General features: G+C 30.9%; 1 protein-coding gene across 1 annotated transcript in view; it reads left to right on the forward strand.

The window, feature by feature from the left end:
• The window catches only part of slco5a1 (solute carrier organic anion transporter family member 5A1), a 51,266-nt gene extending 35,574 nt beyond the window's left edge, over positions 1-15,692 (forward strand). The window contains exon 10 of the mRNA XM_022744218.1: positions 12,822-15,692. Coding sequence (XP_022599939.1) covers positions 12,822-13,279 — 458 coding nt within the window. The 3' untranslated portion in view covers positions 13,280-15,692. The remainder of the gene's footprint in view (positions 1-12,821) is intronic.
• The last annotated feature ends 654 nt before the right edge of the window (positions 15,693-16,346 follow it).

Consider the following 16,346-nt stretch of genomic DNA (forward strand, 5'->3'; position numbering starts at 1 on the left):
GGACAGTCAATAGCTACCTGAACAGTTCAAGGATTTGGCACAAAATGTGCAGTAAGTCACGTCTTTCATCTGATTTTTATAGTTTTTTTTCAGCTGGTGTGCAATCCACTCTTGTATCTGTTTTCCACTGCCTTCATTCTCTGTCTTGTCCTTACTAACACCCTCCAATTTTAGAGAGAGTAGGAATGCAGCATTGTAGTTGGCCTCAGTGAAACTTCTGTGTAGATAAGTGCAGAGAAGTGCTCGGGGTCATTATCACTGCCCTAACATGCTGCTCATTTGCTTGGTATGGCTGTGTGAACATAAAGCTGTCCCATCACTTGTCAGAAACTACTGTAGGATTTGTGTATGGATGGCAGGAGGGAGTCTGTATTTGTGTGGTTATATAGTTAACAACAGCATCACTCAGGAACAATCACACATCTGCAGTTATCTATTATATACACCTACAGTATACAGTCTGATGCAATACTATACAACATCCATTCAGTACTTTTTACATCTCTGTATTACATTATGATCTGTATTTGTGAATACTGATTAAGAGGTGCTGATTCAGCACTAAAGTCATTTAATTTGTGAGGTTGTAGTTTAGAGTGGCTTTGTATTGGATTAATTATTTTGAAAGGTGTTTCTAATATTTTGTCTGATGCCATTCACATGAGGAAATAAGACCTGCTTTTGATCTGCATGAAACTAAATGGTGCCACCAAGTGGTGGTGCTGTAGTACATTCAACCTCTGTGTCCCAGTTCCACACTGCATACTAGCTGTATATAATATGTATTATATACCATACTCTTTTAGAGCTAATAAAGTACTTTACTGTTTTGTACTAATAGGAAATAATTCAACATGTGGGATGTCTGACAAACTAAAAGCAAATAGTTTTTTCTAAAGATTTAATACAAGTTTTCTTGATTCCCACAATTCTACAACCGGCTTGCCCCCACAATCCAAAGACTTGCACATTGGGTTAATTTGCAACTCTAATGCCTTACTATACTATGACTTTTTATGCCTTACTTTACCATGACATTTCATGCCTGACCATATTATGACTTTTTATTCTTTACCATACTATTACATTTTTATGCCATACTATACATGATGTTTTATGACATTTTTGTACTATACTATGACTTTTTATGACATATGATACTATGAGCCTTTTTGAAATTTTTAATGACATACTGTACCATGACATTTTATGCCCATACTATACTTTAACGTTTTTATATTTTTATGCGTTACTATACTGACGTCTTTTTTACATTTTATGCCGTTCTATAATATGACTTTTTTTTATATTTTTATGCCTTACTATGCTATAACGTTTGACATTTTTATGTCTTATTGAACTATGACGTTTTTTTGACATTTTAAGCCTTATACTATGACGTTTTTATATTTTTTTGCCATACTGTACTGTGACTTTTTATGCCATACTATATTATGACGTTTTTTGACATTCTATGACATACTATACTATGACGTTTTTATATTTTTATGCCATATTATACTATGAGGTTTTATGATATTTTAATGCCATGCTATACAAGGACGTTTTATGCCATACTATACTATGACGTTTTTATATTTTTATGCCATACTATACTATGATGTTTTATGATATTTTTATGCCATACTATACATTGGCTTTCTATGCCATACTATACTATGACGTTTTTATATTTTTATGCCATACTATACTATGATGTTTTGTGACATTTTTATGCCATACTATACTATGGCGTTTTATGACATTTTTATGTCATACTATACTATGACATTTTATGACATACTATAATATAACGTTTTATGACATGCTATACTATGACATTTTTATGACATCCTATACAAGGACGTTTTATGCCATACTATACTATGATGTTTTGTGACATTTTTATGCCATACTATACTATGACTTTTTTGACATTTTTATGCCATACTATACTATGGTGTTTTTTGACATTTTTATGTCATACTATACTATGACATTTTATGACATACTATAATATAACGTTTTATGACATGCTATACTATGACATTTTTATGACATCCTATACAAGGACGTTTTATGCCATACTATACTATGATGTTTTGTGACATTTTTATCCCATACTATACTGTGATTTTTTTTATGCCATACTATACTATAACGTTTTTATATTTTTATGCCATACTATACTATGATGTTTTTTGACATTTTATGACACACTATACTATAACATTTTTATATTTTTATGTCATACTATACTATGGCGTTTTTATATTTTTATGCCATACTATACTATGACGTTTTTTGACATTTTTATGCCATACTATACAAGGATGTTTGATGCCATACTATACTATAGCATTTTTATGCCATACTATACCATGACGTTTTATGATATTTTAATGCCATACTATACTGTGACTTTTTATGCCATACTATACTATGATGTTTTTTGACATTTTATGACACACTATACTATAACATTTTTATATTTTTATGTCATACTATACTATGGCGTTTTATGATATTTTTATGCCATATTATATTGTGATTTTTTTTATGCCATACTATACTATTAATTTTTTTTNTTTTTATGCCATACTATACAAGGACGTTTGATGCCATACTATACTATAGCATTTTTATGCCATACTATACCATGACGTTTTATGATATTTTAATGCCATACTATACTGTGACTTTTTATGCCATACTATACAAGGACGCTTTATGCCATACTATACTATGATGTTTTTTGACATTTATATGCCATACCATTCTATGATGTTTTTTGACATTTTTATTCCATACTATACTATGGTGTTTTATGACATACTATACTTTAGCGTTTTTGAATTTATATGCCATACTATACTATGACGTTTTTTGACATTTTTATGCCATACTATAATATGACGTTTTTTGACATTTTATGCCATACTATACAGTGACATTATATTACATACTATACTATGACATTTTTATATTTTCATGCCATACTATACCATGACATTTTATGATATTTTAATGCCATACCATACTGTGAGTTTTTATGCCATACTATACAAGGACGTTTAATGCCATACTATACTATGATGTTTTTTGACATTTTTATGCCATACTATAACTATGGCGTTTTATGACATACTATACTGTAGTTATATGACATTTTTATGCCATGCTATACTATGACTTTTTTTGATATTTTTATGCCATACCATACTGTGACGTTTTATGCCATACTATACTGTGACTTTCTATGACATGTAGTATGACATTTATATGACATTTTTATGCGATGCTATACTATGACTTTTTTTTTTTCTAACCTTTTATGCCTTACGATATTATGATGTTTTTTTGACATTTATCAGCTATATTATCACGTTTTCTTTACATTTTCATGCCTTATTATACTATGAGTTTTTTTGACATTTTTATGCCTTACTATATTAAGATGTTTTTTTTGACATTTATCAACTATATTATCACGTTTTCTTTACATTTTCATGCCTTATTATACTATGAGTTTTTTTGACATTTTTATGACATAATATACTTCAATCAGGAAAGACTCATTTGATTAACAAATACATTTTATTGCCATTTACAAAACAAGACAAGACAAGAGGAAAAGTGAGGGATTAGACCCCATAGCGATGTTATCATATGTGATAACGGGGTGAGGTTGTGTGAAGTACAGATAACCCCCCGGGGTCTAGACACTGGTGGTGGTCTTGATGACAGGAAGAGGAGAAGCTGGAGATCTGGATGTGATGAGAGTGATGATGAGGTCAGCCTGACTGGTTATGAAGACCGGAGTCGGATAAAGTGGAGGAGGTAACAGCAAGTCGCCTGGATATGAAGACTGGAGGTGAAAGGGGTGGAGGAGGGTCGCAGCAACCACACTGAAATGACAGTTGACAACAGGAGAGAAGAGAGCAGATTTGAAAGTGTGACAGGGACAACCTGATCGGCTGGTTGAGATTGTGGCGCGATCTGATTGTTTCCCGAGCACCTGAAATCAGCTGATTACAAGGAATGGGGGTCAGAGAGGGAGAATATAGAAAGTCTTCCTGACTGAACTTACTCAGATTCATTATGACGTTTTTTTTTACATTTTTATTACTTACTATACTATGAGTTTTCATAACATACTATACTATGATGATTTTTGACATTTTTATGCCATACTATACTATGACATTTTTTATATTGACATTTTTATCCCTTACTGCACTATGACATTTTATTACATACTATACTATGACGTTTTATGATATTTTTATGCCATACTATACTGTGATTTTTTTATGCCATACTATACTATAACGTTTTTATATTTTTATGCCATACTATACTATGATGTTTTTTGACATTTTTATGCCATACTATTCTATGTTGTTTTTTGACATTTTATGACACGCTATACTATGCCGTTTTATGACATACTATACTATAGTGTTTTCATATTTATATGCCATACTATACTATGATGTTTTTTGACATTGACGTTTTATGATATTTTTCTGCCATACTATACTGTGACTTTTTCTGATATTTTTATGCCATATTATACTATGACGTTTTTTGACATTTTATGACATACTATACTATAGTGTTTTCATATTTATATGCCATACTATACGATGATGTTTTTTGACATTTATATGCCATACTATACTATGACGTTTTTTGACATTTTATGACATACTATACTATAGTGTTTTCATATTTATATGCCATACTATACGATGATGTTTTTTGACATTTATATGCCATACTATACTATGACGTTTTTTGACATTTTATGACATACTATACTATAGTGTTTTCATATTTATATGCCATACTATACGATGATGTTTTTTGACATTTATATGCCATACTATACTATGACGTTTTTTGACATTTTATGACATACTATACTATAGTGTTTTCATATTTATATGCCATACTATACGATGATGTTTTTTGACATTTATATGCCATACTATACTATGACGTTTTTTGACATTTTATGACATACTATACTATAGTGTTTTCATATTTATATGCCATACTATACGATGATGTTTTTTGACATTTATATGCCATACTATACTATGACGTTTTTTGACATTTTATGACATACTATACTATAGTGTTTTCATATTTATATGCCATACTATACGATGATGTTTTTTGACATTTATATGCCATACTATACTATGACGTTTTTTGACATTTTATGACATACTATACTATAGTGTTTTCATATTTATATGCCATACTATACGATGATGTTTTTTGACATTTATATGCCATACTATACTATGACGTTTTTTGACATTTTATGACATACTATACTATAGTGTTTTCATATTTATATGCCATACTATACGATGATGTTTTTTGACATTTATATGCCATACTATACTATGACGTTTTTTGACATTTTATGACATACTATACTATAGTGTTTTCATATTTATATGCCATACTATACGATGATGTTTTTTGACATTTATATGCCATACTATACTATGACGTTTTTTGACATTTTATGACATACTATACTATAGTGTTTTCATATTTATATGCCATACTATACGATGATGTTTTTTGACATTTATATGCCATACTATACTATGACGTTTTTTGACATTTTATGACATACTATACTATAGTGTTTTCATATTTATATGCCATACTATACGATGATGTTTTTTGACATTTATATGCCATACTATACTATGACGTTTTTTGACATTTTATGACATACTATACTATAGTGTTTTCATATTTATATGCCATACTATACGATGATGTTTTTTGACATTTATATGCCATACTATACTATGACGTTTTTTGACATTTTATGACATACTATACTATAGTGTTTTCATATTTATATGCCATACTATACGATGATGTTTTTTGACATTTATATGCCATACTATACTATGACGTTTTTTGACATTTTATGACATACTATACTATAGTGTTTTCATATTTATATGCCATACTATACGATGATGTTTTTTGACATTTATATGCCATACTATACTATGACGTTTTTTGACATTTTATGACATACTATACTATAGTGTTTTCATATTTATATGCCATACTATACGATGATGTTTTTTGACATTTATATGCCATACTATACTATGACGTTTTTTGACATTTTATGACATACTATACTATAGTGTTTTCATATTTATATGCCATACTATACGATGATGTTTTTTGACATTTATATGCCATACTATACTATGACGTTTTTTGACATTTTATGACATACTATACTATGACATTTTTATATTTTTATGTCATACTATACTTAGACGTTTTATGATATTTTTCTGCCATACTATACTGTGACTTTTTATGATATTTTTATGCCATATTATACTGTGATTTTTTTATGCCATACTATACTATAACGTTTTTATATTTTTATGCCATACTATACTATGATGTTTTTTGACATTTTTATGCCATACTATACTATGACGTTTTTTGACATTTTATGACATACTATACTATGACATTTTATGATATTTTTATGCCATATTATACTATGGTGTTTTTTTATATTTTTATGCCATACTATACTATGATGTTTTTTGACATTTTTATACCATACTATACTGTGACGTTTTTTGACATTTATATGCCATACTATACTATGACGTTTTTTGACATTTATATGCCATACTGTACTATGATGTTTTTTGACATTTTTATGCCATACTATACTTTAGCGTTTTTAAATTTATATGCCATACTATACTATGATGATTTTTGACATTTTATTCCCTTACTGCACTATGACATTTTATTACATACTATACTGTGACGTTTTTTGACATTTTTATGCCATACTATACTATGATGTTTTTTGACATTTTATGACACACTGTACTATGGCGTTTTATGACATACTATACTATAGCGTTTTTATATTTATATGCCATACTATACTATCACTTTTTATGCCATATTATACTATGATGTTTTATGATATTTTTATGCCAGACTATACTATGGTGTTTTTTGACATTTTTATGCCATATTATACTGTGATTTTTTTTATGCCATACTATACTATAACGTTTTTATATTTTTATGCCATATTATACTATGATGTTTTTTGACATTTTTATGCCATACTATACTATGACGTTTTTTGACATTTTTATGACATACTATACTATGGCATTTTTATATTTTTATGCCATACTATACTATGACGTTTTTGACATTTTATGACATACTATACTATGACATTTTTAATATTTTTATGCCATACTACACTATGACGTTTTATATTTTTCTGCTATACTATACTATGACTTTTTATGCCATATTATACTATGACGTTTTTTGACATTTTTATGCCATACTATACTATGACGTTTTATGATATTTTTCTACCATACTATACTACGATGTTTTTTGACATTTTTTATGCCATACTATACTGTAACATTTTATTACATACTATACTTTAGCGTTTTTAAATTTATATGCCATACTATCCTATGACGTTTTTTGACATTTATATGACATACTATACTTTAGCGTTTTTAAATTTATATGCCATACTATCCTATGACGTTTTTTGACATTTATATGACATACTATACTTTAGCGTTTTTAAATTTATATGCCATACTATCCTATGACGTTTTTTGACATTTATATGACATACTATACTTTAGCGTTTTTAAATTTATATGCCATACTATCCTATGACGTTTTTTGACATTTATATGACATACTATACTTTAGCGTTTTTAAATTTATATGCCATACTATCCTATGACGTTTTTTGACATTTATATGACATACTATACTTTAGCGTTTTTAAATTTATATGCCATACTATCCTATGACGTTTTTTGACATTTATATGACATACTATACTTTAGCGTTTTTAAATTTATATGCCATACTATCCTATGACGTTTTTTGACATTTATATGACATACTATACTTTAGCGTTTTTAAATTTATATGCCATACTATCCTATGACGTTTTTTGACATTTATATGACATACTATACTTTAGCGTTTTTAAATTTATATGCCATACTATCCTATGACGTTTTTTGACATTTATATGACATACTATACTTTAGCGTTTTTAAATTTATATGCCATACTATCCTATGACGTTTTTTGACATTTATATGACATACTATACTTTAGCGTTTTTAAATTTATATGCCATACTATCCTATGACGTTTTTTGACATTTATATGACATACTATACTTTAGCGTTTTTAAATTTATATGCCATACTATCCTATGACGTTTTTTGACATTTATATGACATACTATACTTTAGCGTTTTTAAATTTATATGCCATACTATCCTATGACGTTTTTTGACATTTATATGACATACTATACTTTAGCGTTTTTAAATTTATATGCCATACTATCCTATGACGTTTTTTGACATTTATATGACATACTATACTTTAGCGTTTTTAAATTTATATGCCATACTATCCTATGACGTTTTTTGACATTTATATGACATACTATACTTTAGCGTTTTTAAATTTATATGCCATACTATCCTATGACGTTTTTTGACATTTATATGACATACTATACTTTAGCGTTTTTAAATTTATATGCCATACTATCCTATGACGTTTTTTGACATTTATATGACATACTATACTTTAGCGTTTTTAAATTTATATGCCATACTATCCTATGACGTTTTTTGACATTTATATGACATACTATACTTTAGCGTTTTTAAATTTATATGCCATACTATCCTATGACGTTTTTTGACATTTATATGACATACTATACTTTAGCGTTTTTAAATTTATATGCCATACTATCCTATGACGTTTTTTGACATTTATATGACATACTATACTTTAGCGTTTTTAAATTTATATGCCATACTATCCTATGACGTTTTTTGACATTTATATGACATACTATACTTTAGCGTTTTTAAATTTATATGCCATACTATCCTATGACGTTTTTTGACATTTATATGACATACTATACTTTAGCGTTTTTAAATTTATATGCCATACTATCCTATGACGTTTTTTGACATTTATATGACATACTATACTTTAGCGTTTTTAAATTTATATGCCATACTATCCTATGACGTTTTTTGACATTTATATGACATACTATACTTTAGCGTTTTTAAATTTATATGCCATACTATCCTATGACGTTTTTTGACATTTATATGACATACTATACTTTAGCGTTTTTAAATTTATATGCCATACTATCCTATGACGTTTTTTGACATTTATATGACATACTATACTTTAGCGTTTTTAAATTTATATGCCATACTATCCTATGACGTTTTTTGACATTTATATGACATACTATACTTTAGCGTTTTTAAATTTATATGCCATACTATCCTATGACGTTTTTTGACATTTATATGACATACTATACTTTAGCGTTTTTAAATTTATATGCCATACTATCCTATGACGTTTTTTGACATTTATATGACATACTATACTTTAGCGTTTTTAAATTTATATGCCATACTATCCTATGACGTTTTTTGACATTTATATGACATACTATACTTTAGCGTTTTTAAATTTATATGCCATACTATCCTATGACGTTTTTTGACATTTATATGACATACTATACTTTAGCGTTTTTAAATTTATATGCCATACTATCCTATGACGTTTTTTGACATTTATATGACATACTATACTTTAGCGTTTTTAAATTTATATGCCATACTATCCTATGACGTTTTTTGACATTTATATGACATACTATACTTTAGCGTTTTTAAATTTATATGCCATACTATCCTATGACGTTTTTTGACATTTATATGACATACTATACTTTAGCGTTTTTAAATTTATATGCCATACTATCCTATGACGTTTTTTGACATTTATATGACATACTATACTTTAGCGTTTTTAAATTTATATGCCATACTATCCTATGACGTTTTTTGACATTTATATGACATACTATACTTTAGCGTTTTTAAATTTATATGCCATACTATCCTATGACGTTTTTTGACATTTATATGACATACTATACTTTAGCGTTTTTAAATTTATATGCCATACTATCCTATGACGTTTTTTGACATTTATATGACATACTATACTTTAGCGTTTTTAAATTTATATGCCATACTATCCTATGACGTTTTTTGACATTTATATGACATACTATACTTTAGCGTTTTTAAATTTATATGCCATACTATCCTATGACGTTTTTTGACATTTATATGACATACTATACTTTAGCGTTTTTAAATTTATATGCCATACTATCCTATGACGTTTTTTGACATTTATATGACATACTATACTTTAGCGTTTTTAAATTTATATGCCATACTATCCTATGACGTTTTTTGACATTTATATGACATACTATACTTTAGCGTTTTTAAATTTATATGCCATACTATACTATGACGTTTTTTGACATTTTTATGCCATACTATACTATGACGTTTTATGATATTTTTCTGCCATACTATACTACGATGTTTTTTGACATTTTTTATGCCATACTATACTGTAACATTTTATTACATACTATACTTTAGCGTTTTTAAATTTATATGCCATACTATACTATGACGTTTTTTGACATTTATATGACATACTATACTTTAGCGTTTTTAAATTTATATTCCATACTATACTATGACGTTTTTTGACATTTATATGCCATACTATACTATGACGTTTTATGATATTTTTCTGCCAAACTATACTGTGACTTTTTATGACATATAATATGACATTTTTATATTTTTATGTCATGTTATAATATGACGTTTTTTGACATTTTTATGCCATGCTATACTGTGGCGTTTTATGACATACTATACTGTAGCATTTTCATATTTTTATTACATACTATACTATGACGTTTTCATGATATTTTTATGCCATACTATACTATGACCTTTTATGACATACTATACTATGATGTTTTTTAACATCTTTATGCCACACTATAGTATGACGTTTCATGACATACTACTGACATTTTTATGCCATACTATACTATGACATGCTTTGACATTTTTATGCCATACTATACCATGACGTTTTATATTTTTATGCCATACTATATACTATGATGTTTTATGACATACCATACTATGACGTTTAATGATATACTATGACAGTTTTATATTTTTATGCCATACTATACTATGACGCTCTTTTACATTTTTATGATAAACCATTGACATTTTTATGCCATACTATACTATGACGCTCTTTGACATTTTTATGATAAATCATTGACATTTTTATGCCATATTATACTGCCACTTTTTGAAATTTTTATGCCTTAATATACTATGACGTTTTATGATATTTTTATGCCATACTGTACTGTGATTTTTTTTATGCCATACTATAACGTTTTTATATTTTTATGCCATACTATACTGTGACTTTTATGCCAAACTATACTATGACTTTTTTTGACATTTTTATGCCATACTATACTGTGACTTTTATGCCAAACTAGACTATGACTTTTTTTGACATTTTTATGCCATACTATACTGTGACTTTTATGCCAAACTAGACTATGACTTTTTTTGACATTTTTATGCCATACTATACTGTGACTTTTATGCCAAACTAGACTATGACTTTTTTTGACATTTTTATGCCATACTATACTATGACGTTTTATGATATTTTTATGCCATAGTATACTATGACATGTTTTGACATACTATGACGTTTTAACATTTTTATGCTATACTATACTATGACGTTTTATATTTTATGCCATACTATACTATGACTTTCTATGACATAATATACAAGGACGTTATATGCCATACTATAGTATGATGTTTTTTGACATACTATACTATGATGTTTATTTGATATTTTTATGCCATAGTATACTATGACATGTTTTGACATACTATGACTTTTTAACATTTTTATTCTATACTATACTATGAGGTTTTATATTTTTATGTCATCCTGTACTATGACGTTTTATTACATACAACAATGACTTTTTCATATTTTTATGCCATACTATACTATGTCTATATGATATTTTTATGCCATACTATTCTATAACGTTTGACATTTTTATGCCTTACTATACTATGACGTTTTTATGACATACTATGACGTTTTTATGATATTTTTATGCCATACTACACCATGACGTTGTTTGATATTTTTATGCCTTATCATACTATGAAATTTTATGCCATCCTATACTATAACGTTTTATGACATACTATACTATGACGTTTTTATATTTTTATGCCATACTATACATGACGGCTTTTGATATTTTTTTGCTCTACTGTACTATAGTGTTCTTATGTATTACTATACTATATTTACTTGACATTTTTGTGCCTTATTAGACCATGACGTTTTAATGATATTCTTTTTCATGCCATACCATGCTATGCCTTTTTATTTCTTACTACACTGTGACTTTTCAAGCCTCATCATACTATGCTTTTATGCCTTAATATACTATGACATTTTTACACTTTACCAATAGTATGCCTCTTTATGCCTCACCATACATGAAATCTGCCTCCATACTCGCTTAATTTCAAGTATGTTCAAAAGTTCAAACACTTGATAAAAATTTGATAAAAATATCAAAGTTCAACTCCTTTGAAATAACCAGAACTTTGAAATTTTTAAGTTTTCCAGTCCTGTTGTTGCAGTCTGGAACTGGGACACAGGGAAGGACTTGTTCATCCGAGTTTACTTTTTTTTTTAATCACACCTTCTCTCTTCCCCTTCAGCCTACATCCCCACACCCATCTACTTTGGTGCTGTGATTGACACCACCTGCATGCTGTGGCAGCAGGACTGCGGCGTGCACGGCTCCTGCTGGGAGTACGACGTCACCTCGTTTCGTTTCGTCTACTTCGGCCTGGCCGCTAGCCTCAAGTTTGTCGGCTTCATCTTCATCTTCCTCACCTGGTACTCGATCAAGCACAAGGAGGAGCGGGCCGAGCGCTGGCGCCAGCACCTGCCTCCGCTGGGCACGGTCAGCGAGCTCATCTGCCACGCCGGGGGCCAGAAGAGCCATGCCCGCACCCGATCCTGCCCGGTGTTCATCCCGCCTCGGCCCGATCCGCCGGCCGCCCTGCTGCTCAACCGCGGCCACAGCAGCCTCAGTTGCCCCGGCAACGCACTCAAAGCAATAACCCCGCCTATCCTTTTGCCACACCACCACAGAGGCTCTGCCCATGTCTGAGAGCATGCCAAGCCTCCCTCTGAGGGTTCACTGAGACATGTGCCTTCCTGTTTGTGTCTCTGCACCACAGTGTCTGCTTCACACCAATCAGACACCAGGCGGGGCTCCAATGCTGCTGTCAGACTGACAGGCAGAGACGCAAGTATACGCCCACCATACTTAAAGGGCTGCTCATTGTTGTTTATGATCACAGGAAACTGACAGATGTACTTTCACTCCGAGCGTATCATCAGCTGCAGCCACACACAGAAGGTCACGTCTCCACTTCAAGGATCAGATGTAAAGACATCACATGGTGCTACTGTTAAAGGGCAGGGCATTATAATCTCTGTACAGACAGATGAGTCATGATCAACACGGTGTCTAAAGCACAACTGACATACCTGTACTATGCAAGATCCTCTGTACAGCTCCTCCCTTCTCAGTACTGTACAGCTTCCCCCTATATTCTACATCTGTACCTCTTTTTCCGCTCAATTCACACATCCCACCATATTGTCGGCTCATTCAGGATCCCATTCTTCCTTACAGTCTGAGCTGTGAACATATTGGCCCCCTCTCTTGTATTTGAGCCATTCATGGTCTGTCTGGTTAACACGTGTTGTTTTTCTCTTCCTTTTTCGTAACAGTGCCTCTCAGGCTGTCTCGGCCAGTCCAGTATACAAAGCTAGCTACCAGGGTAAATGCTAGCTACCGAAAAGCCAGTCACTGTCCTCTTAGTTGAGCGACAATATTCTGCTTTGTTGCCCTCAGCTTTTGTGTTTGGGCACAGTGGTCACTGATCTCGAGTCATTACACCGGGTGGTCAAAGTTTTTCACCTTGGCAAGGTAACCATGTAGCTTAAAGCCGACAAGCATCAATGGTACAGTGTATAATGACTTTTATGACGAGTCTCGTCAGTGAGCAAGATATCTATATTTCATTACACGTAACACTACTTTATTATTACATTCTGTAATAATTAACCAAATGGCAAACAGGAGAAAGTAACAAGAACGCTGTCTCATCTCTGACCATGTGCTGAAGCTACTGTATGTCCTAAAGATGTGAATGTACGACAAAACTGGAAAGGAGAATTAAAAAAAAAAATAAAAAATAAAAAATAGAAATGTGGCAAAGCTGCTGTTTTAATAACAAATTTGACCCCAAAATGTAACTCTTTCAAAATAAAATTATTTGTAGCTAATCTATTGCAACAAATAACGGATAAAAACATGCATCATTTTGGCTTTGTGTCGTAATGGCTTCTCCATTCTAATGGTCATCAGATGTACATAGTAGTTATCTAGTAGTCTAGGCTTTTAAAAAAAAATAATAAAAAAAAGTAGTACAGCAAGCATGTTAAACAAGGAACCCCCTTTTATCAGTGAGAGGAATCTGACATTGATAATTCAGTTCCTGGGTGTTTGGGGCCCTCTAGTGGACAGAGAGATGATTGTGTGAAGGCCAGTGAATGTTGCTGTTGGTCAGACCTACTGTACTATGATATCCTTGGTTTAAAAGGTTAATTATTAAACTTAATCACTGCACTGAATTAAGCACTCCAGTATCCCAAAGATATACCTGAGCAAAAGATGAACTGCTTTCTTTCACATGTACTCTGCACGCTACGTGACCACATCAAATTAAAAAAAAAAAAAAAGAAATCCACAGGTTTGGTGGTGATGTGGCATGGATCAGATTTATGGGTCTGAGCAGAGGCATATTGAAACTTTTTGAATGAGCCAAAACTGTTAGATAAATAGAATTTCCTTTTACCTTGGGTTCATGTTATATCTAAATTATTATGGATTTGCTTTCCTTTCAAATGGGAGAGACAGAGTTGATACAGAAGTGAGAGAGTTTGTATTAGATATATCAAGTGCATACGCAAAGTCAAATCTATGGCACGTTTTTTAAAAATTATTTTTAGGTGGTATTTTTTTTTTCTTTTGTAAGGGAGGATATAAGTCTAATAAAGTAACTGTAGTTTATATTGTAATCAGTATGAATTCATTTTAGCTGTTAAACGTTTGCATAGAAGTGGTGAATCCAGTGCAGATGCAGTGAATACATTTTAAAAGTTAACATTTTTGGCCAAGTTTCATGGTATTCTGCCAGGTAAAGATTATCATGTGGGTATTGGCAGTGACTAATTTTAGTATTATTGTGACTTAGTACCTCAAATTACATATTCATAAGTGATCATCATGTAAATATTGACAAAGCAAATGAAGCGTATTATAGAGCTCACACAATAGTTAGAAGCATATTTATAAACTAACCCATGACATTGTAGTTAAAAATAAATAAAACTTAAAGCTACAAAAAAACAAAAAAAAAAAACAGTGGATTTGTCTGACGGTGCCTGAACAGTGTTATTCACATGGGAAGGGTTGAGTTCAGATTATACCATCGGGGGGGGGGGAGTTCGGTTATTGCAATGTATTTTTTCTGTCAAGAGGACGACACAACTGAGTGAATTTAAAAGTTGAAGTTTTTCTCCCCAGAATGTCCTTCTCTCCATCTGTAATGATTCTCTACTCTTCCCTCTGTGCTCCGTATTTATCTCGCTCTCTAAAAAGGAATACCAGTGCAGGATTATTGATCAGATCCTCTGCTAATGGAAAGCCAGAAGTGATCTTTGCTGAGTCATCTTACAGTTAAACATTTATTCCATTCACTGAAAAAATTCTGGGAAAATGCCTTATGAACTTTTTTTAAGTATATTAGTTTAAAAAAATTGAACAAATAAAAATCAAAGTTTGTGTTAATTCTAAGAAAGCAATAAGTTGCTGAAGGCCATGCATTACAGTGATTTAATGACCAAGTTACAGGTCAGAATTCTCCCTCCAACAAGGAGGTGAACTCAACCTCTTTGCAGAGAAGGGTAGAGAATCATCCAGCAATGAAACACAGATCGTTAGACACAGTAAATGCAAGGATGTTTGACTCGATTTTACTGTACTGTACACGCTACTTTGAATTCAGCGTCCTGCTGTTCAAATTGCCTGGACGACGACTACTGACACAGACGACTTCAGGTTGACTGTAAAATTTGCTTTAACACATTGTCCTTTCATCAGT

The sequence above is a fragment of the Seriola dumerili genome, unplaced genomic scaffold, assembly GCF_002260705.1.
Source record: "Seriola dumerili isolate Sdu_G_001 unplaced genomic scaffold, Sdu_1.0 BDQW01000079.1, whole genome shotgun sequence".
Classification (NCBI taxonomy): Eukaryota; Metazoa; Chordata; class Actinopteri; order Carangiformes; family Carangidae; genus Seriola; species Seriola dumerili.